The sequence below is a fragment of the Cydia fagiglandana genome, chromosome 26, assembly GCF_963556715.1.
Source record: "Cydia fagiglandana chromosome 26, ilCydFagi1.1, whole genome shotgun sequence".
NCBI lineage: Eukaryota > Metazoa > Arthropoda > Insecta > Lepidoptera > Tortricidae > Cydia > Cydia fagiglandana.
In genome coordinates this window covers 2,579,830-2,602,381 of record NC_085957.1, presented here as the reverse complement: position 1 = coordinate 2,602,381, position 22,552 = coordinate 2,579,830, and the positions used below count along the sequence as shown (strand labels likewise).

The 22,552-nt window shown below is 41.1% G+C and overlaps 1 protein-coding gene across 1 annotated transcript; it reads right to left on the bottom strand.

Annotated features, from left to right (window-relative positions):
* Window positions 1-739: 739 nt before the first annotated feature.
* On the bottom strand, window positions 740-19,607 carry LOC134677289 (zinc finger protein 239-like). The gene is made up of 2 exons (XM_063535721.1): window positions 19,503-19,607; window positions 740-2,694 (listed from the first exon to the last, which is right to left on the bottom strand). The coding sequence occupies exons 1-2, from the start codon at window positions 19,605-19,607 to the stop codon at window positions 2,053-2,055; spliced, it is 747 nt and encodes a 248-aa protein (XP_063391791.1). The 3' UTR covers window positions 740-2,052.
* Window positions 19,608-22,552: the final 2,945 nt, after the last annotated feature.

The following is a 22,552-nucleotide window of genomic DNA, read 5'->3' as shown; positions in this document are numbered from 1 at the left end:
TGACGACCGGTCTGGCCTAGTGGATAGTGACCCTGCCTGCGAAGCCGATGGTCATGGGTTCGAATCCCAGTAAGGGCATTTATTTGTATGATGATACAGATATTTGTTCCTGAGTCATGGTGGTTTTCTATGTATTTAAGTATTTATATATTATATATATCGTTGTCTGAGTACCCACAACACAAGCCTTCTTGACTCAGTCTTCGGGACTCAGTCTTTCCGTGACTACAGCTGGTGCAACTCAGCTGAAACGTATTAAAGGTAAAAACAATGAAATTATATCGCGGTAGACCCGTTTGTGTAATTAAATACAGGGTGCGTAGCCAACATGCCAATCGTTTACGCTCCGTAGTTGATCAAACTTGACCGACATGATTAGGAATTGGAAGTATAGATATCATAGCTTCAAAGGCAAATTTTTAAATACGAGAGAGAGAAAGGTATAATATATCATTTGTGAAAATTTCAACTGCCTAGCTATCACGGTTCATGAGATACAGCCTGGTGAAAGAGATGGCTTTATGACATGACTCGCCTCTTAGTTTTGCGGTGAGTATAAATATTATAGTTTCAAAGGCAAATTTTTGACTACGAGGGAGAGAAGGTTATGAAATTAAAATAAAACTCACAGAATAATAATAATAAATACAACTTTATTACACAATACAATCACACTAGGTAGCTACTATGTTATCAATTATGTATGTTCACTTATTATCATACATTGTTCAGGCATTTGTAAACCATTTGTATATAAATTCTTAGTCTTTAAGAAGAACCACTGCCACAGAATAAATAATAGTACTAAGTACAGAAGACTCACTCTCTAACAAAGCGCGTCTGTTACGATCAGCACAAATATGGCCGCTAGGTGGCGACAGCGCCACGCGCGGCTTATGGCAAACCCCAAAATTGGGACCGAACGGATGTACTTTTAGCTACCATAAATTGTCATAAACTTAGCAAGAGAAATATCTGTTTTTTTCCGATATCATAAAGTTTATTTTAATAATACAATGATGGTGGCAAACAGGAATACGGCCCGCCCGATGGTAAGCGGTAACCATAGCCCATGGATGCCTGTGACGTCAGCAACAGTGATTTTACAATTCGTCGCACCTGTCACGTTGGTGAAACAGGGGCCAGTACGTATCAGTTTATGTTGTATAGAATAGAAACACTTTATTGACAAACTATGTCCAGAAGATGACATTTATACGAGAACATTGCCCAGCCATGTGCGTGCAATGATTACTTAGATTCTACTTAAGGGGCTCCCCCACGCCAATGACCTTCGATCAAAATCCCTTAATTTTCAAATGTTTTTTGTAGCTTATCATATTAACAGCAACGGCTTTAAGTAATATAGTATCCCATATTTACTTCAAAGTTCGTTGTCTTAATTCATAATTCATTTATTGCATTTATAGTCTTTGAGATATTTGACATCAAATTGAACAATTTTAGGCCAAAAACTGGTTTTCTGGCCATAACTTTTGTGTTAATTAGTTGTAACGTTTCCCGAGACGACAAAGACCGACCCAAATATGTAGATTTGATATATGTAAGATCCTTCACAGCAATCGAATTAAGTGTTTTTTAGACAATGTTAAAAAAAAATCATAAAAAAATAAGTATTATTTTTTCTCAAAATCCGGTAGACAAGAATGGAGATGAAAGATTGAAGAACCGATAGCCGTTTGTCTTATAAATCAATCTGTACTGCAAATGTAGGAGATGCGATTCAAAACTTGTCAAAAATCGATAAAAACCACAGGTAGCCCCTTAATACCTATACTAACTAAATTAATACCTATGCTAGCTACATGCAAATTATGTCTTAAACTAATTGGTTAGGTACTACCTCGAACTAATAGCTATTTAAGTTAGTATCTAAATTAACTAGTTTCGTGACTTAAAAGCTATGTGTTACACAATATGATAACTATCGTATTCAAAATATTCCTTAATGTTGTAAAATGCTCGCTGTATTAGCTTGATAGCAATGCTCAAGTCTCTGATTTGTTCTTTATATACTTCACACTGATATAGTTATTCGCCAATGTGATGTCGTTTATGTGCTTTTAAACTACCCAATTGAGTGAATTTTTTTTCACATATGTCACATTGATATGGTTTCTCACCAGTGTGTAAACGATTGTGAAGTTTTAAAGAATTCGAGTTAGTGAACCTTTTTTCACACAGTCCACATTGATACGGTTTTTCGCCAGTGTGGATTAGTTTATGTTTTTGATAATGACCCAATTGAGTGAATCTTTTTTCACACAGTTCACATTGAAATGGTTTTTCGCCAGTGTGTATTAGTTTATGAATCTTTGCAACACTGGGGTCGCTGAATTGCTTTTGACATACTTCACATTGATATGGTTTTTCGCCAGTGTGGGATCGTTTATGTAATTTTAATCCACTGCATTGGTTAAACTTTTTTTCACACACTTCACATTGATATGGTTTTTCACCGGTATGGGATCGTTTGTGTGATTTTAATTGACTCGATTGGGCAAACTTTTTTTGACACACTTCACATTGATATGGTTTTTCGCCAGTGTGGGATCGTTTATGTAATTTTAATCCACTCCATAGGTTAAACTTTTTTTCACACACTTCACATTGATATGGTTTTTCACCGGTATGGGATCGTTTATGTGATTTTAATTGACTCGATTGGGCAAACTTTTTTTGACACAAGTAGGGTAGATATGTATGTTCTGCCTCAGTTTAGGTATCTATGTCCCCCCCGCGGGGTGGGGGGGGGGAGGGGAGGGGGAGGGGGAGATTCCCCGCGGGGGTGGGGGGCGTGACCTTGAGGGGAGTGAACCTGACCTTGAGTGACCTTGACCCTGAGTGGCCTTGACCTTGAGGGGGGGCGTGACCTTGAGGGGAGGGGAGGGGGACCTCGAGGGGGAGGGGGACCGGGAGGGGAGGGTGCCTAACGGGGTGAGGGGAGAGGGGAAGCGCCTCGGCGACACGTGAGCAAGGTCAATGCCGCGGGTGGGGTGAGGGGTAGGGTGATGGAGCGAGAGGGGAAGCGAACAAAATATGTGTGACAAGGACAAACGATAATAGCGCTTTCGCTGTTACTCCTACTGAAAGATACATAAGACTATCCCGTTCAGTCATTTCCCCCCACGCCTCATGCCAGATGGCAAACAAGCAGACGACCCCACCTGACAGTAAGCAGTCACCGTAGCCCATGGACGCCTGCGAATTCAATAGTTTACACGGATGCACTTTTATTTGCGGTTGGTTTTGTCGCTTGTGCTTATCAAATGTATGGAGTTTGTAGTTTACCAACTGTAAAGGGGTTTTTCTTTTATTATACCACATTGGTGGCAAATAAGCATACAGTCCGTCTGATGGTAAGTTGTTACCGTAGCCTTTGGACGCCTGCAACTCCAGGATGGATACAAGCGCGCTGCCGACTGCCCAAAGATTCAATAACTTTGTTTTAAAATATGAGGCTTATATCGGCGTTTTTTTTAATACCACGTCGGTGGCAAATAAGCAGACGACCTCGCCTGACAGTAAGCAGTCACCGTAGCCCATGGACGCCTGCGAATTCAATAGTTTACACGGATGCACTTTTATTTGCGGTTGGTTTTGTCGCTTGTGCTTATCAAATGTATGGAGTTTGTAGTTTACCAACTGTAAAGGGGTTTTTCTTTTATTATACCACATTGGTGGCAAATAAGCATACAGTCCGTCTGATGGTAAGTTGTTACCGTAGCCTTTGGACGCCTGCAACTCCAGGGTGGATACAAGCGCGCTGCCGACTGCCCAAAGATTCAATAACTTTGTTTTAAAATATGAGGCTTATATCGGCGTTTTTTTTAATACCACGTCAGTGGCAAACAAGCAGACGACCTCGCCTGACAGTAAGCAGTCACCGTAGCCCATGGACGCCTGCGAATTCTATTGTTACCACGGATGCATTTTTATTTGCGGTTGGTTTTGTCGCTTGTGCTTATCAAATGTATGGAGTTTGTAGTTTACCGACCGCAAAAAGATCCAGATTTTTTTTTTTTATATACTACGTCGGTGGCAAACAAGCATCCGGCTCACCTGATGGTAAGCAGTCACCGTAGCCCATGGACGCCTGCGAATTCAATAGTTTACACGGATGCACTTTTATTTGCGGTTGGTTTTGTCGCTTGTGCTTATCAAATGTATGGAGTTTGTAGTTTACCAACCGTAAAGGGGTTTTTCTTTTATTATACCACATTGGTGGCAAATAAGCATACAGTCCGTCTGATGGTAAGTTGTTACCGTAGCCTTTGGACGCCTGCAACTCCAGGGTGGATACAAGCGCGCTGCCGACTGCCGAAAGATTCAATAACTTTGTTTTAAAATATGAGGCTTATATCGGCGTTTTTTTTAATACCACGTCAGTGGCAAACAAGCAGACGACCCCACCTGACAGTAAGCAGTCACCGTAGCCCATGGACGCCTGCGAATTCTATAGTTTACACGGATGCACTTTTATTTGCGGTTGGTTTTGTCGCTTGTGCTTATCAAATGTATGGAGTTTGTAGTTTACCAACCGTAAAGGGGTTTTTCTTTTATTATACCACATTGGTGGCAAATAAGCATACAGTCCGTCTGATGGTAAGTTGTTACCGTAGCCTTTGGACGCCTGCAACTCCAGGGTGGATACAAGCGCGCTGCCGACTGCCCAAAGATTCAATAACTTTGTTTTAAAATATGAGGCTTATATCGGCGTTTTTTTTAATACCACGTCGGTGGCAAATAAGCAGACGACCTCGCCTGACAGTAAGCAGTCACCGTAGCCCATGGACGCCTGCGAATTCTATTGTTACCACGGATGCATTTTTATTTGCGGTTGGTTTTGTCGCTTGTGCTTATCAAATGTATGGAGTTTGTAGTTTACCGACCGCAAAAAGATCCAGATTTTTTTTTTATATACTACGTCGGTGGCAAACAAGCATCCGGCTCACCTGATGGTAAGCAGCCACCGTAGCCTTTGGACGCTTGCAAGTTCAGACTTTTGAAACCTATACATCATCATCATCATCATCATCATCATTATTATCATTAGACCCTCAGGAAAACCTCGACAGGGGACACCTCCGGCCCCCCTGCTCATGTAGTATTTAGGGTTTCTAGCACACTTATTTACGGTTGATTTTGTCTCTTTTGGTTATCAAATGTAGTTTGTAGTTTGCAGACTGCAAAAAGGCCCAGATTTTTTTTTTTTTAATAATACGTCGGTGGCAAACAAGCATCCGGCTCACATGATGGTAAGCAGTCAACGTAGCCTATGGATGCCTGCAACTTTAGAGTTGTTACATGCGCGTTGCCGACTGCAAAAAGGTTCAATAAGTTTTTTTCTTTTTTATATACCACGTCGGTGGCAAACAAGCACACGGCCCGTCTGGTAGTGAGCAGTCACCGTAGCCTATGGACGCCTGCAATTTCGAGATGTTACATGCGCGTTGCCGATCGTTGAGATGTAGACCGTGACGTTCGAAAACAAAAAGTCGTATGTGACTGTAAACTTCCATTCACCGTAGAATTTGACAGATAGAGAGAGTTTGATGTATTTGTATGAAATTATAAGCAAATATCAGCCGTCATGAATTAAGTATTGTAACCTTAGTCAGATAATGAAGCTTATTTGAAAGATTATTAACTCTAAGTACTAGAAATAAAGTAGATTTTACTAATGCTGTAATTCTGTAATGCGACATGGTCATGAAACTCGTGCGATGTTGGGGGTATACTCTTCAATCTTTTCAATCGGAATGGTCAGAGGTCAGAGTTCAGAGGTCAGAAAGTCCGTGAGGGACAGAACATACGCAAAGTGACGAAATTGAAAACACGTTTTAATATACCTGACAACATATCAAGCATAACCTACGTAACTTGGTCGGGTTATTTGTTACCTAACATAAACCATACTAAATTCACTGTGGGGAATAAAAAAAAAATGTGAGAATGTGACAAGGACAAACAATAATAACGCTTTCTCTGCTACTCCTACTGAAATATTACATAAGACTATCTCGTTTGGTCATTTCCCCCTCCCCCTCCCCCCACCAGTTCCAATTATAATATCATAAATGAGATCACAATACCTGCAACCTGTAACTGACGCATACGCTTTCTAAAATTAATTTTAAAATCAGAAAATAACAATGGAGTACGTCATTGAACTCGTTGCGAGGCTGTGGTTTAGTAACAAGGGGTTAGGGTACAATTATAAATGTGGAGATAGCGACGAAACAAATATTGCATTCATCTCATCAATCGAGGCGCTGGCACCTGACGTGGACATTTACAAGTGGGAGGCGGCCCGGATCGATCTCAAGAAGCTGATCAAAGAACTGCTGGAAGAGAGGCCCATCCTTCAGTTACACTCGGGATACCATGCGGAGGGGCTTTTGCTGGAGGTGCTAAGAAAACACAACATTAGATCATTCCTCTCCGTGCCTCTTAAACAGAAAACTTTAATCTGGAAAGACGCGGGGGTGTGGTTCGTAGAGGTGACCAACCCGAAAATCATCAAGAGAACTTATGTGTTTTTTGACTTCGAATAAGTGTACGTCTGTGTATGTCTGAAATAAAAAAATGTTTAAAAGTGAATGACTATTTATTTATTTACCAATCATTTAGGTATTTTATAATGTTCCCAATTCGAGTACAAAAAAAAAATGCAAAAGCTGGTTTTTCAAAATTCGTTGTTAAGGGGCTCCTTGGCGCTAATGACATTCGATCTGAATCCCTTAGTTTTCTAATGTTTTTGATGTGAGAACTTTTTTAGCGGCGCTGGGCACTTTCCGAGGTGGGCGAAAAAATGATAAACTCGAGACAGCGATCACGTGATCGTAACGTTTAGATGGCTCCTCAATTAGATGGCAATTAAATCAATAAAGAAAAACTCAATGACATTACATGAAAAAGGTTTTAATCTTGTACGTACTGAAATACGAGGATCTCACAGTTACATTCAAACTTTATGTCACTCAAATATAATTCAATAAAGCTACATTTTGATGAAATCGCTAATAAAAGTGAACTCTATGTACTGGTGAATAAAACTCAAAATATCATGACCAAATATATTTAGATGCGAGATCTGCAATTTCTATTCGAATTTTAAACAATTAACTCTACAAATTTCAATTTCTAATTTTAAACAAGCTCACTGACCAGCAATTTCGGACTAAAGTTTTTCAATAGAAAGGAGGATGGGCCAATTGTACATAGTGCTGCAGACATTTTGGACTAGTCATTGAGTATTCACTTCTGTCGGCACTCCCGGAGTGCAATCCGTTGTTTTTTTGTAGCTATAATAGCAACGACTTTTAGCAATATAGTATGCCATATTTACTTCAAAGTTCATTGTCTTCGAGATATTCGTTGTACAAGTTGAACAATTTTAGGCCAACAACCTGGTTTTCTGGCCATAGCTTTTGTGTTAATTATTTTAAAATTTACATCTCTGACCAGTTTTTAGAGACGTCAAAGACGAATCCAAATATGCTGATTTCGTACATGTAAGATCCTTCACAGCAATCCAGTTACGAGAAAAGTGTTATTTTAGACAATGTTTAAAAAAATAATAAAAAAATAAGTATTCATTAGTTTCAAAATCCGGTAGACACAAATGGAGATTAAAGATTGAAGAACAGATAGCCATTTGTCTTATAATTCTATCTGAAGTGTAAATGTAGAAGTAACGGCTCAAACCTTATCAAATATCGATGAAAACCGCGGGAGCCCCTTAAGGTGAGGTTGTGTACTGGTAAAAGCTGATTACTGTGGATAATTGTATGTAGAGCAATGTTTCAGAGTTACTAAGCGTGTGTCATCATCGTCGTTAAAAATAAGTTTTTGGCAAAAATTTAATTTTTGGTACAAGCTTTTATCACTGACTATACTTTTCTTACGACAGACAACTAATGCTCATCGAGACAATTCTAAAAACCCCTAACACAATTCGGTTGCGTTGTTTCATCACAGAGTTCCTATGGCCACCTCCTGTCTCCATCATCAGATCAGTTCGACAGTACCATATTATTGTATTGTCATCAGAACTACATACAGCTGCCAATTTTCATGCCGCTACGATCCTTGGAAGATGGTTAAATTAGTTACCTTAGATTCCATTACATAGTTAGTTACATACAGGTCGAGAGTTCCTATGGCCACCTCCTGTCTCCATCATCAGATCAGTTCGACAGTACCATATTATTGTATTGTCATCAGAACTACATACAGCTGCCAATTTTCATGACGCTACGATCCTTGGAAGATGATTAAATTAGTTACCTTAGATTTCATTACATAGTTAGTTACATACAGGTCGACCTAATAAAAGCTTGTTAATAAAAATATATCAAGTCTCGATTTCAAACAAAAACAAGACCTAACCTAATCAAAGCAAGTGCTATACCATCTATATATGCATAGTAGGTTCTGCCATCTTGTGGGTTCCATTGGAAGCATAAACGTCACATTTACGTCTCGCGTCAAAAATCAGATGGCTCCTATGCTGTATAGTTCATGCATGCTCCCTATTGTCAGTTCAGTACGGTGGCGCTTAAGCAATGTCAATGTGAAAACAAATCCGTTTAAAATTACAAGGAGGGATTTCATATCATCGCTAAGTAGGCGAAAGTGTGTCTGTCTGTCTGTCTGTCTGTTACCTCTTCACGCTTAAGCCGCTGAACCGATTTAGTTGAAATTTGGTACAGAGATAGTTCGAGTCCTGAAGAAAATCAGGGAAATCATTCCTGAAGAGAGGGCAAAGGCGGGTGGAATTGATAAAGTTAATGAATTGCCTAATAATTGAAGTAAGCAATGAGCATATTGAATGATTGCTATTAGCATTATCCAGGCGCTATACCTACTTTAGCTGCTGTCACTAATTCCACGCAGAGGAAGTCGCGGGCAAAAGCTAGTATTTCAATATTTTCGCCAGGATTTTTTGATTGTTTAGTACAAAAATCAACTTTACTTAAATGTAATAAGGTTGACATCTGTTGCGGGGTAGCAGAACTTCTGTGATTGTAGCTCAACTATGCGACGCTAGATGGGCTACTCGTATCTTCAATAATTTTTAAGAAAAAAAAACCGACTTCTATGGGGCCCGGTGAAAGATTATGGTAGATGGTGCACTATGTAGAAAAGGAGGTAAAACCAGTACTTTCTAGTAGCATTTCGTTTCCGTAAGGGTCGTAGTTCTAGTCTAACCTAACTCACTTCTCTGATAGCAGTTCGGTTCCGTGAGGATCGCAGTTCGAACCTAATCAAACCCACTTTTCTAGTAGCATTTCGTTTCTGTAAAGCTCGCAGTTCTAACCAAACCTAACCCATTTTTGTTCGGTTCTGTGAGGATCGCAGTTCAAACCTTACCTAACCCACTTAACGGCGCATGCGGTGCGGTGTACGGGTGTTTGACCGGGAGGGGTTTGGCATCATCATACTTTATACCTACACTTTATGGTAGGTAATCATAGCGGTTTATTTAGTTTAGGTATCATAGTGGTTTTCCGGGTCAAGGTCCGGGTCTCTGAGTCCGAGTCCAGGTCCGAGTCCCGGTCCGAGTCCGGGTCCGGGTCCGAGTCCGGGTCCGAGTCCGGGTCCGGGTCCGAGTCCGGGTCCGAGTCCGGGTCCGAGTCCGGGTCCGGGTCCAAGTCAAAATCGAAATTCGTAATCACCAAATGTGTACTATGCGTTGTTGAAGAGTTCTATTCTGGTCATCATCAGCAGTTCCATTTCATCTAATGCGACAGTTTTTAATGTAAATGCTTGATTTTATGATGAAAATACAAAAAAATCTATGCGTATGCCTTTAATATTTGAGGAGTTCCCTCGATTCCTTATGGATCCCATCATCAGAACTCGAGCTCGACAAAAATGTGGCTTAAAAACTTAACTTGCTTAACAAACATAACGAAGAGGAAAAATCCGGGTCAAGGTCCGGGTCTCTGAGTCCGAGTCCAGGTCCGAGTCCCGGTCCGAGTCCGGGTCCGGGTCCGAGTCCGGGTCCGAGTCCGGGTCCGGGTCCGGGTCCGAGTCCGGGTCCGAGTCCGAGTCCGGGTCCGGGTCCGGGTCCGGGTCCGAGTCCGGGTCCGAGTCCGGGTCCGAGTCAGAGTCCAGGTCCGGGTCCGAACTGGATCCGGGTACGAGTCCGGGTGCCAGTCCAAGTCAAAATCGAAATTCGAAATCACTAAACGTGTACTATGCGTCGTTGAAGAGTTGTGTTCTGATCATCATCAGCAGTTCCACTTCATCAAATGCGACAGTTTTTAATGTAAATGCTTGATTTTATGATGAAAATACAGATTTCTCATGGATCCCATCATCAGAACTCGAGCTTGACAGAAATGTGGCTTAAAAACTAAACTTGCTTAACAAACATAACGAAGAGGACAAATCGCCAAACGTGAACTATGCGTCGTTGAAGAGTTCCGTTCTGATCATCATCAGCAGTTCCACTTCATCAAATGCGACAGTTTTTAATGAAAATGCTTGATTTTCTGATGAAAATACAAAAATCTCTATACGCATGCCTTTAAAATTTGAGGAGTTCCCTCGATTTCTCATGGGTCCCATCATTAGAACTCAAGTTTGACAAAAATGTGGCTTAAAAACTTAACTTGCTTAACAAACATAACGAAGAGGACAAATCGCCAAACGTGAACTATGCGTCGTTGAAGAGTTCCGTTCTGATCATCATCAGCAGTTCCACTTCATCAAATGCGACAGTTTTTAATGAAAATGCTTGATTTTCTGATGAAAATACAAAAATCTCTATACGCATGCCTTTAAAATTTGAGGAGTTCCCTCGATTTCTCATGGATCCCATCATCAGAACTCAAGCTTGACAAAAATGTGGCTTAAAAACTTAACTTGCTTAACAAACATAACGAGGAGGACAAATCGCCAAAGGTGAACTATGCGTCGTTGAAGAGTTCCGTTCTGATCATCATCAGCAGTTCCACTTCCTCAAATGTCACGTTTTTGAATGTATATGCTTGATTTGTTGATAAAAACACAAAAATCACTATATGTATGCCTTTAAGATTTGAGGAGTTCCGTCGATTCCTCATGGATCCCATCATCAGAACTGGATTTTGACAAAAACGGGACCAATCTGTATGCATATACATACAATCAAAAAAAGAATTTTCAAAATCGGTCCAGTAATGACGGAGATATGGAGTAACAAACATAAAAAATAAAAAAAATAAAAAAAATAAAAAAAATAAAAAAAATAATAAAAAAAAACATACAACCGAATTGATAACCTCCTCCTTTGGGATTTGGAAGTCGGTTAAAAATAAAAATCGTACATGCAATTTTGACATAATTTCCTTTACTGTAAAGTTCAAATTATTGTAATGGGCTAGGGCTCATAGGATAATCTCTTTCGAAATAAGAAAATATGGTCAATCATCCTTTAGATAGCGTTGCGTTTGTAGTAGTGTGCATGTTGACGACATAGGTTTCCAGACCGCAGAGAAGCATTATATATTTGTTAATGCCTGGAAGATTGAGGCCTGTCTGTCCATGCGGATGCTAGCTCTGAGCTTATTGAATTGCCTTTCTTGGAACTCTTCAACGTACTTTCGGTCATTGGTTCATTTGTCTTAGAGTTTGGTAAAATGATATTCGGTGTATGTGTTCAGTGGGCATGCTAAGGGTTAATATTTGCAAAAACCCAGGCGTTGAGTTTGGTTAATGCTTGAGAGCTCCATGCGCATTTGGCCTGTTTAGTGTCCATATTATACAGACGCACTGCTTGCCACCATTTGAATATTGTCTTTAGAGCTCTTTGCATTAGGTTGAATATCGTGTGGAAGAAGAAGTTTTGAGTAGAAACGATGTTAGACTAATAATGGACTGACGGATTTAGGCTGTCGGTAGTCCTTTTTCCCTGCCTTTGCTATAAAGTTTACCTTGACCCGAGTCCAATTATCTGGTACGATTCGCCACATGAAACTTGCTCGGAATATAAGGGTCAGATGCAGATTGCTGTAAACGCGCTGCCGATTTAAATGGTTTACATTTTTCCAATGCCCATTTATTTTGTTTGGTCTAAAGGTGTTTGTTGCTATATTCCAGTCGATATTTCGTACCCTGTGAATTCGAGGATTCCTATGGACGCAAAGCTGTGTATTACTGGTTGAGTACGAACCGGGGAAGTGGGTGTGTCTGAGCAAGTTCCTCTTCCGTGTTCACAAATGTGCCATCTGGTATTGAAGGAGACCGAGGTAGTTGGTTGGTGTCTTGGACAGTATTATGTAAGTTCATGCTCCTTTATGATTTACGATTGCCCTGTCTGGACGGAACTACAGTATAAAAAGTAACAGTGAACCCACGCCTTTGATGTTGGCGTTAATGTAGCACCGCATAAGAACACAGTAGGGTTGTCACAGACTTTAACACAACTGCCCATAAGACAAAGAACATTTCAAATAAGACCCTCTAGCCCTGTAAGTAGTACCGAGCTACTAACAATGGCAATGTATGCAACTCGGGTGCGCGCGGTAACAGAACAAGTCGCAACAGAGCAGGTCACAACAGAACATGTCACAACAGAACAGGTTAGAACAGAACAGGTCACAACAGAACAGATCACAACAGAACAGGTTTTGGAATTGATCCGTTTTAATTGTTAACAGAATGGGTATGGTGCTACGGGTATCATAGAGCATTGATTGAATATAATAAACAAATCTGGGAGGCAAAAATAAGGTAATGGAGAAGGTTCCGTCCAGACAGGGCAATCGTAAATCATAAAGGAGCATGAACTTACATAATACTGTCCAAGACACCAACCAACTACCTCGGTCTCCTTCAATACCAGATGGCACATTTGTGAACACGGAAGAGGAACTTGCTCAGACACACCCACTTCCCCGGTTCGTACTCAACCAGTAATACACAGCTTTGCGTCCATAGGAATCCTCGAATTCACAGGGTACGAAATATCGACTGGAATATAGCAACAAACACCTTTAGACCAAACAAAATAAATGGGCATTGGAAAAATGTAAACCATTTAAATCGGCAGCGCGTTTACAGCAATCTGCATCTGACCCTTATATTCCGAGCAAGTTTCATGTGGCGAATCGTACCAGATAATTGGACTCGGGTCAAGGTAAACTTTATAGCAAAGGCAGGGAAAAAGAGTCCTTCCGACAGCCTAAATCCGTCAGTCCATTATTAGTCTAACATCGTTTCTACTCAAAACTTCTTCTTCCACACGATATTCAACCTAATGCAAAGAGCTCTAAAGACAATATTCAAATGGTGGCAAGCAGTGCGTCTGTATAATATGGACACTAAACAGGCCAAATGCGCATGGAGCTCTCAAGCATTAACCAAACTCAACGCCTGGGTTTTTGCAAATATTAACCCTTAGCATGCCCACTGAACACATACACCGAATATCATTTTACCAAACTCTAAGACAAATGAACCAATGACCGGAAGTACGTTGAAGAGTTCCAAGAAAGGCAATTCAATAAGCTCAGAGCTAGCATCCGCATGGACAGACAGGCCTCAATCTTCCAGGCATTAACAAATATATAATGCTTCTCTGCGGTCTGGAAACCTATGTCGTCAACATGCACACTACTACAAACGCAACGCTATCTAAAGGATGATTGACCATATTTTCTTATTTCGAAAGAGATTATCCTATGAGCCCTAGCCCATTACAATAATTTGAACTTTACAGTAAAGGAAATTATGTCAAAATTGCATGTACGATTTTTATTTTTGAAGATACGAGTAGCCCATCTAGCGTCGCATAGTTGAGCTACAATCACAGAAGTTCCGCTACCCCGCAACAGATGTCAACCTTATTACATTTAAGTAAAGTTGATTTTTGTACTAAACAATCAAAAAATCCTGGCGAAAATATTGAAATACTAGCTTTTGCCCGCGACTTCCTCTGCGTGGAATTAGTGACAGCAGCTAAAGTAGGTATAGCGCCTGGATAATGCTAATAGCAATCATTCAATATGCTCATTGCTTACTTCAATTATTAGGCAATTCATTAACTTTATCAATTCCACCCGCCTTTGCCCTCTCTTCAGGAATGATTTCCCTGATTTTCTTCAGGACTCGAACTATCTCTGTACCAAATTTCAACTAAATCGGTTCAGCGGCTTAAGCGTGAAGAGGTAACAGACAGACAGACAGACAGACACACTTTCGCCTACTTAGCGATGATATGAAATCCCTCCTTGTAATTTTAAACGGATTTGTTTTCACATTGACATTGCTTAAGCGCCACCGTACTGAACTGACAATAGGGAGCATGCATGAACTATACAGCATAGGAGCCATCTGATTTTTGACGCGAGACGTAAATGTGACGTTTATGCTTCCAATGGAACCCACAAGATGGCAGAACCTACTATGCATATATAGATGGTATAGCACTTGCTTTGATTAGGTTAGGTCTTGTTTTTGTTTGAAATCGAGACTTGATATATTTTTATTAACAAGCTTTTATTAGGTCGACCTGTATGTAACTAACTATGTAATGAAATCTAAGGTAACTAATTTAATCATCTTCCAAGGATCGTAGCGTCATGAAAATTGGCAGCTGTATGTAGTTCTGATGACAATACAATAATATGGTACTGTCGAACTGATCTGATGATGGAGACAGGAGGTGGCCATAGGAACTCTCGACCTGTATGTAACTAACTATGTAATGGAATCTAAGGTAACTAATTTAACCATCTTCCAAGGATCGTAGCGGCATGAAAATTGGCAGCTGTATGTAGTTCTGATGACAATACAATAATATGGTACTGTCGAACTGATCTGATGATGGAGACAGGAGGTGGCCATAGGAACTCTGTGATGAAACAACGCAACCGAATTGTGTTAGGGGTTTTTAGAATTGTCTCGATGAGCATTAGTTGTCTGTCGTAAGAAAAGTATAGTCAGTGATAAAAGCTTGTACCAAAAATTAAATTTTTGCCAAAAACTTATTTTTAACGACGATGATGACACACGCTTAGTAACTCTGAAACATTGCTCTACATACAATTATCCACAGTAATCAGCTTTTACCAGTACACAACCTCACCTTAAGGGGCTCCCGCGGTTTTCATCGATATTTGATAAGGTTTGAGCCGTTACTTCTACATTTACACTTCAGATAGAATTATAAGACAAATGGCTATCTGTTCTTCAATCTTTAATCTCCATTTGTGTCTACCGGATTTTGAAACTAATGAATACTTATTTTTTTATTATTTTTTTAAACATTGTCTAAAATAACACTTTTCTCGTAACTGGATTGCTGTGAAGGATCTTACATGTACGAAATCAGCATATTTGGATTCGTCTTTGACGTCTCTAAAAACTGGTCAGAGATGTAAATTTTAAAATAATTAACACAAAAGCTATGGCCAGAAAACCAGGTTGTTGGCCTAAAATTGTTCAACTTGTACAACGAATATCTCGAAGACAATGAACTTTGAAGTAAATATGGCATACTATATTGCTAAAAGTCGTTGCTATTATAGCTACAAAAAAACAACGGATTGCACTCCGGGAGTGCCGACAGAAGTGAATACTCAATGACTAGTCCAAAATGTCTGCAGCACTATGTACAATTGGCCCATCCTCCTTTCTATTGAAAAACTTTAGTCCGAAATTGCTGGTCAGTGAGCTTGTTTAAAATTAGAAATTGAAATTTGTAGAGTTAATTGTTTAAAATTCGAATAGAAATTGCAGATCTCGCATCTAAATATATTTGGTCATGATATTTTGAGTTTTATTCACCAGTACATAGAGTTCACTTTTATTAGCGATTTCATCAAAATGTAGCTTTATTGAATTATATTTGAGTGACATAAAGTTTGAATGTAACTGTGAGATCCTCGTATTTCAGTACGTACAAGATTAAAACCTTTTTCATGTAATGTCATTGAGTTTTTCTTTATTGATTTAATTGCCATCTAATTGAGGAGCCATCTAAACGTTACGATCACGTGATCGCTGTCTCGAGTTTATCATTTTTTCGCCCACCTCGGAAAGTGCCCAGCGCCGCTAAAAAAGTTCTCACATCAAAAACATTAGAAAACTAAGGGATTCAGATCGAATGTCATTAGCGCCAAGGAGCCCCTTAACAACGAATTTTGAAAAACCAGCTTTTGCATTTTTTTTTTGTACTCGAATTGGGAACATTATAAAATACCTAAATGATTGGTAAATAAATAAATAGTCATTCACTTTTAAACATTTTTTTATTTCAGACATACACAGACGTACACTTATTCGAAGTCAAAAAACACATAAGTTCTCTTGATGATTTTCGGGTTGGTCACCTCTACGAACCACACCCCCGCGTCTTTCCAGATTAAAGTTTTCTGTTTAAGAGGCACGGAGAGGAATGATCTAATGTTGTGTTTTCTTAGCACCTCCAGCAAAAGCCCCTCCGCATGGTATCCCGAGTGTAACTGAAGGATGGGCCTCTCTTCCAGCAGTTCTTTGATCAGCTTCTTGAGATCGATCCGGGCCGCCTCCCACTTGTAAATGTCCACGTCAGGTGCCAGCGCCTCGATTGATGAGATGAATGCAATATTTGTTTCGTCGCTATCTCCACATTTATAATTGTACCCTAACCCCTTGTTACTAAACCACAGCCTCGCAACGAGTTCAATGACGTACTCCATTGTTATTTTCTGATTTTAAAATTAATTTTAGAAAGCGTATGCGTCAGTTACAGGTTGCAGGTATTGTGATCTCATTTATGATATTATAATTGGAACTGGTGGGGGGAGGGGGAGGGGGAAATGACCAAACGAGATAGTCTTATGTAATATTTCAGTAGGAGTAGCAGAGAAAGCGTTATTATTGTTTGTCCTTGTCACATTCTCACATTTTTTTTTATTCCCCACAGTGAATTTAGTATGGTTTATGTTAGGTAACAAATAACCCGACCAAGTTACGTAGGTTATGCTTGATATGTTGTCAGGTATATTAAAACGTGTTTTCAATTTCGTCACTTTGCGTATGTTCTGTCCCTCACGGACTTTCTGACCTCTGAACTCTGACCTCTGACCATTCCGATTGAAAAGATTGAAGAGTATACCCCCAACATCGCACGAGTTTCATGACCATGTCGCATTACCATCAGTAGCGCAGTGTCATAGTGTGCGCTTGACGGCAATTAAGGTAGTGTTACATAATCGTTCGTTACTTGTTTTTTCCGTATACATGCCAATAGATTCAAGCGATAATCTCGTTGAGTTTACGGAATGCATGAGCGAGATAAATGCAATCATCGAGAACCAGAATATCGAGTGTGTGTACATGTTGGGGGACTACAATGCGCACCCAGGTGAGTCATTCTCATATGAACTTGCAAACTTTTGTGCGGAACGGTCGTGGACGTGTATTGATATGGAGTGTTTACCGCCGGACACTTTTACATTTGTGAGTGAAGCGCACGGCTGCCGCCGGTGGCTAGATCACTGTATACTAACAAATGCGGCAAAATTAACGGTTTCAAATGTATCTGTGTTACACGATGCTTATTGGTCTGATCACTACCCTGTCCTGTGCGAGTGTGACATAGATTTAATAACACCAAAAATCCTACCGAGGGACACCTTGCGGCAAAATAAAGTAAAGTGGGGTGAACGCGACCAAAATCAGATTGATAGGTATCGTGAATATTGTAATAATAGGTTAAGAGAGCTCGATTTTAACCAATGTTTTTGCGACTGCGCAGATAAATTGTGTACAGATAAGAGTCATTGTTTACTACTGGATGGCATGTACAAGGAAATTATCGATACGCTTTCAATGGGCGCTGTGCTAACGTATGTCAATAAACGTAGTGTAAAAAGAAAAAAATATATAACCGGCTGGAATAGGTACGTGCGAGAGGCGCATGGCGAGGCTCGTTTATGGTTTCAAACTTGGATGCGATATGGCAAACCAAAATCTGGTTTCTTTTATAACCGTATGTGTGAAACCAGAAAAATATTTAAATCAAAACTTAAATGGTGCCAGGATAACGCGGAAAAGATTAAAATGGATATTATTGCGCAACACCATTCAAGTAAAAAGTTTGGCAAGTTCTGGAAAAACACAAACCGATTAAACCATAAGGCGGGTCTCCCTGTGAGCGTGGAGGGGATACATGAGCCCGTTGAAATTGCTAACTTGTTCCAAAGACATTTTAAATTAGAGTCGCCATTGGGCCCTGCGTCGTCGGTGTCCGGGGCTAGTTCGGATGTCCACCTGAAGTGTAGTATCAGCTTTACAGATAGCGATGTGTGGAGTGTTATTAAAGGTTTAGATGGAGGAAAATCCCCAGGGCATGACGATCTTAGCGTCGAACACTTACGACATGCGGGTATCCATCTGCCCAGGTCTCTGGCAATGTTTTACACGTTATGTCTGCGTCACTCGTACCTGCCGGAAAACCTGATGCGTACGATTGTAGTGCCAATAATTAAAGACAGAACGGGTGATTCCTCTAGCTTATCTAATTACAGACCAATATCGCTAGCCTCTATCATCGCTAAGGTACTGGACGGCCTGATTGATCGGCAAATGGAGAAGCACTTGTCACTTAACGATGCGCAATTTGGGTTCCGACCTGGTTTGTCTACGGAGAGTGCTATCCTTTGCCTTAAACAGACTGTGCAGTATTATACGACCAGAAAAACCCCTGTATTTGCGGCTTTTTTAGACCTCTCTAAAGCATTTGATCTGGTATCGTACGATTTGTTATGGGATAAGTTAAGGAAGGAAACAACCCTGGCTCCTGAATGCATATTGTTATTACAGTACTGGTATAACCACCAAAAAAACCAAGTCAGGTGGGGAAGCGTGGTCTCGGGGGAGTATAGGTTGGGGTGTGGGGTGAGGCAGGGAGGTCTGACCTCTCCCAGACTTTTCAACCTTTACATGAACCAGCTGATTGAGGAGCTTAGTAGCACCAGAGTCGGTTGTCATGTAGGAGGAATGTGTATAAATAACCTAAGTTACGCTGACGATATGGTGCTGCTAAGCCCTTCAATCAGGGCGCTGCAAAGGCTAATATCAATATGTCAAGGCTATGCGGAAACGCATGGCCTAAAATACAATGCAAAAAAAAGTGAGCTAATGGTTTTCAAGCCCAGATCTAAAACCTACACCAGTTTGCCGGATGTATCTCTATATGGCACACCTCTGCTTAGGGTAAGTAAGTTTAAGTATTTAGGTCATTGGGTTACCGAAGATCTTAGCGATAACTGTGATATAGAGAGGGAACGTAGGTCGCTGGCCGTGCGGTGCAATATGCTTACCCGCAGGTTTGCACGTTGCACACATGCAGTTAAAGTGACGCTTTTCAAAGCTTACTGCCAGTCTTTCTATAGTTGCAGCCTGTGGGGTAGCTATACGCAGCGGGCGTACAGCGACCTACGAGTGCAATACAACAACGCTTTCAGGATGCTGATGGGGCTGCCTCGTCACTGTAGCGCCTCCGGGATGTTTGCGGAGGCGCAAGTCGACGGCTTTGCGGCTATCATGCGGAAGCGGTGCGCCTCTTTACTTAGCCGCTGGCGGGGCAGCGCTAACAGTATCATGATAGCGTTGTTGGATAGGTGGGACTCCCCCCTGCTGCAGCAGTGGTCAAAACTCCACACTGTAGTGAATAAGTAGTTAAGTACTTAGGTTAAGATTACATTGTAATTCTACTAACACTATTTTATAAGTTAATTTTTAAATGTTTGTAACTAACAACTATGGATTTATATCCGAAATAAAATGATTTTATTTATTTATTATTATTATTATTACAGAATTACAGCATTAGTAAAATCTACTTTATTTCTAGTACTTAGAGTTAATAATCTTTCAAATAAGCTTCATTATCTGACTAAGGTTACAATACTTAATTCATGACGGCTGATATTTGCTTATAATTTCATACAAATACATCAAACTCTCTCTATCTGTCAAATTCTACGGTGAATGGAAGTTTACAGTCACATACGACTTTTTGTTTTCGAACGTCACGGTCTACATCTCAACGATCGGCAACGCGCATGTAACATCTCGAAATTGCAGGCGTCCATAGGCTACGGTGACTGCTCACTACCAGACGGGCCGTGTGCTTGTTTGCCACCGACGTGGTATATAAAAAAGAAAAAAACTTATTGAACCTTTTTGCAGTCGGCAACGCGCATGTAACAACTCTAAAGTTGCAGGCATCCATAGGCTACGTTGACTGCTTACCATCATGTGAGCCGGATGCTTGTTTGCCACCGACGTATTATTTAAAAAAAAAAAAAATCTGGGCCTTTTTGCAGTCTGCAAACTACAAACTACATTTGATAACCAAAAGAGACAAAATCAACCGTAAATAAGTGTGCTAGAAACCCTAAATACTACATGAGCAGGGGGGCCGGAGGTGTCCCCTGTCGAGGTTTTCCTGAGGGTCTAATGATAATAATGATGATGATGATGATGATGATGATGATGTATAGGTTTCAAAAGTCTGAACTTGCAAGCGTCCAAAGGCTACGGTGGCTGCTTACCATCAGGTGAGCCGGATGCTTGTTTGCCACCGACGTAGTATATAAAAAAAAAATCTGGATCTTTTTGCGGTCGGTAAACTACAAACTCCATACATTTGATAAGCACAAGCGACAAAACCAACCGCAAATAAAAATGCATCCGTGGTAACAATAGAATTCGCAGGCGTCCATGGGCTACGGTGACTGCTTACTGTCAGGCGAGGTCGTCTGCTTATTTGCCACCGACGTGGTATTAAAAAAAACGCCGATATAAGCCTCATATTTTAAAACAAAGTTATTGAATCTTTGGGCAGTCGGCAGCGCGCTTGTATCCACCCTGGAGTTGCAGGCGTCCAAAGGCTACGGTAACAACTTACCATCAGACGGACTGTATGCTTATTTGCCACCAATGTGGTATAATAAAAGAAAAACCCCTTTACGGTTGGTAAACTACAAACTCCATACATTTGATAAGCACAAGCGACAAAACCAACCGCAAATAAAAGTGCATCCGTGTAAACTATTGAATTCGCAGGCGTCCATGGGCTACGGTGACTGCTTACTGTCAGGCGAGGTCGTCTGCTTATTTGCCACCGACGTGGTATTAAAAAAAACGCCGATATAAGCCTCATATTTTAAAACAAAGTTATTGAATCTTTGGGCAGTCGGCAGCGCGCTTGTATCCACCCTGGAGTTGCAGGCGTCCAAAGGCTACGGTAACAACTTACCATCAGACGGACTGTATGCTTATTTGCCACCAATGTGGTATAATAAAAGAAAAACCCCTTTACAGTTGGTAAACTACAAACTCCATACATTTGATAAGCACAAGCGACAAAACCAACCGCAAATAAAAGTGCATCCGTGTAAACTATTGAATTCGCAGGCGTCCATGGGCTACGGTGACTGCTTACTGTCAGGTGGGGTCGTCTGCTTGTTTGCCATCTGGCATGAGGCGTGGGGGGAAATGACTGAACGGGATAGTCTTATGTATCTTTCAGTAGGAGTAACAGCGAAAGCGCTATTATCGTTTGTCCTTGTCACACATATTTTGTTCGCTTCCCCTCTCGCTCCATCACCCTACCCCTCACCCCACCCGCGGCATTGACCTTGCTCACGTGTCGCCGAGGCGCTTCCCCTCTCCCCTCACCCCGTTAGGCACCCTCCCCTCCCGGTCCCCCTCCCCCTCGAGGTCCCCCTCCCCTCCCCTCAAGGTCACGCCCCCCCTCAAGGTCAAGGCCACTCAGGGTCAAGGTCACTCAAGGTCAGGTTCACTCCCCTCAAGGTCACGCCCCCCACCCCCGCGGGGAATCTCCCCCTCCCCCTCCCCTCCCCCCCACCCCGCGGGGGGGACATAGATACCTAAACTGAGGCAGAACATACATATCTACCCTACTGACACACTTCACATTGATATGGTTTTTCGCCAGTGTGGCATCGTTTATGTATTTTTACTTGACTGGATTGAGAAAACCTTTTTTGACATATTTCACACTGATATGGTTTTTCGCCGGTGTGGACTCGTGTATGTATGCGTAATTCAACTAATCGTCTAAACTTTTTTTTACATATTTCACATGGATATGATTTTTCACCACTGCGCACTAGTTTATGTTGCTTTACACCACTCAGTGGTGAATTGTGTTCAGTGAGCATTTGCGCGCTCGTGGTCTCGCTTAGCACGTGGTGTGATGTGGCGTCGTCGCAGCGCTCGAGCCGCTCGGTGGAGGCCCGCGCGAGCTGTGTTGCTCCGCGATCCAAAGCCAGCGGACACCCACCTGGGTCACCGAGTGTCCCATCTGTGAAAATGTTATCACATTTTGTATTGCAATTATAATTTACGATAACGTATTAGTTAGTGCCAACTGCCAAGGCACAAATGCCCGCAGTTCGGCGACACCCGAAGCTAGTCGGTATCGACTTAGAGCAATATAAGTCGCAAACTGAAATTAGGTGTAAGTAATTCAATATTTTTGCTCCTAAATGCACGACAACATTGAAACATATCAGGG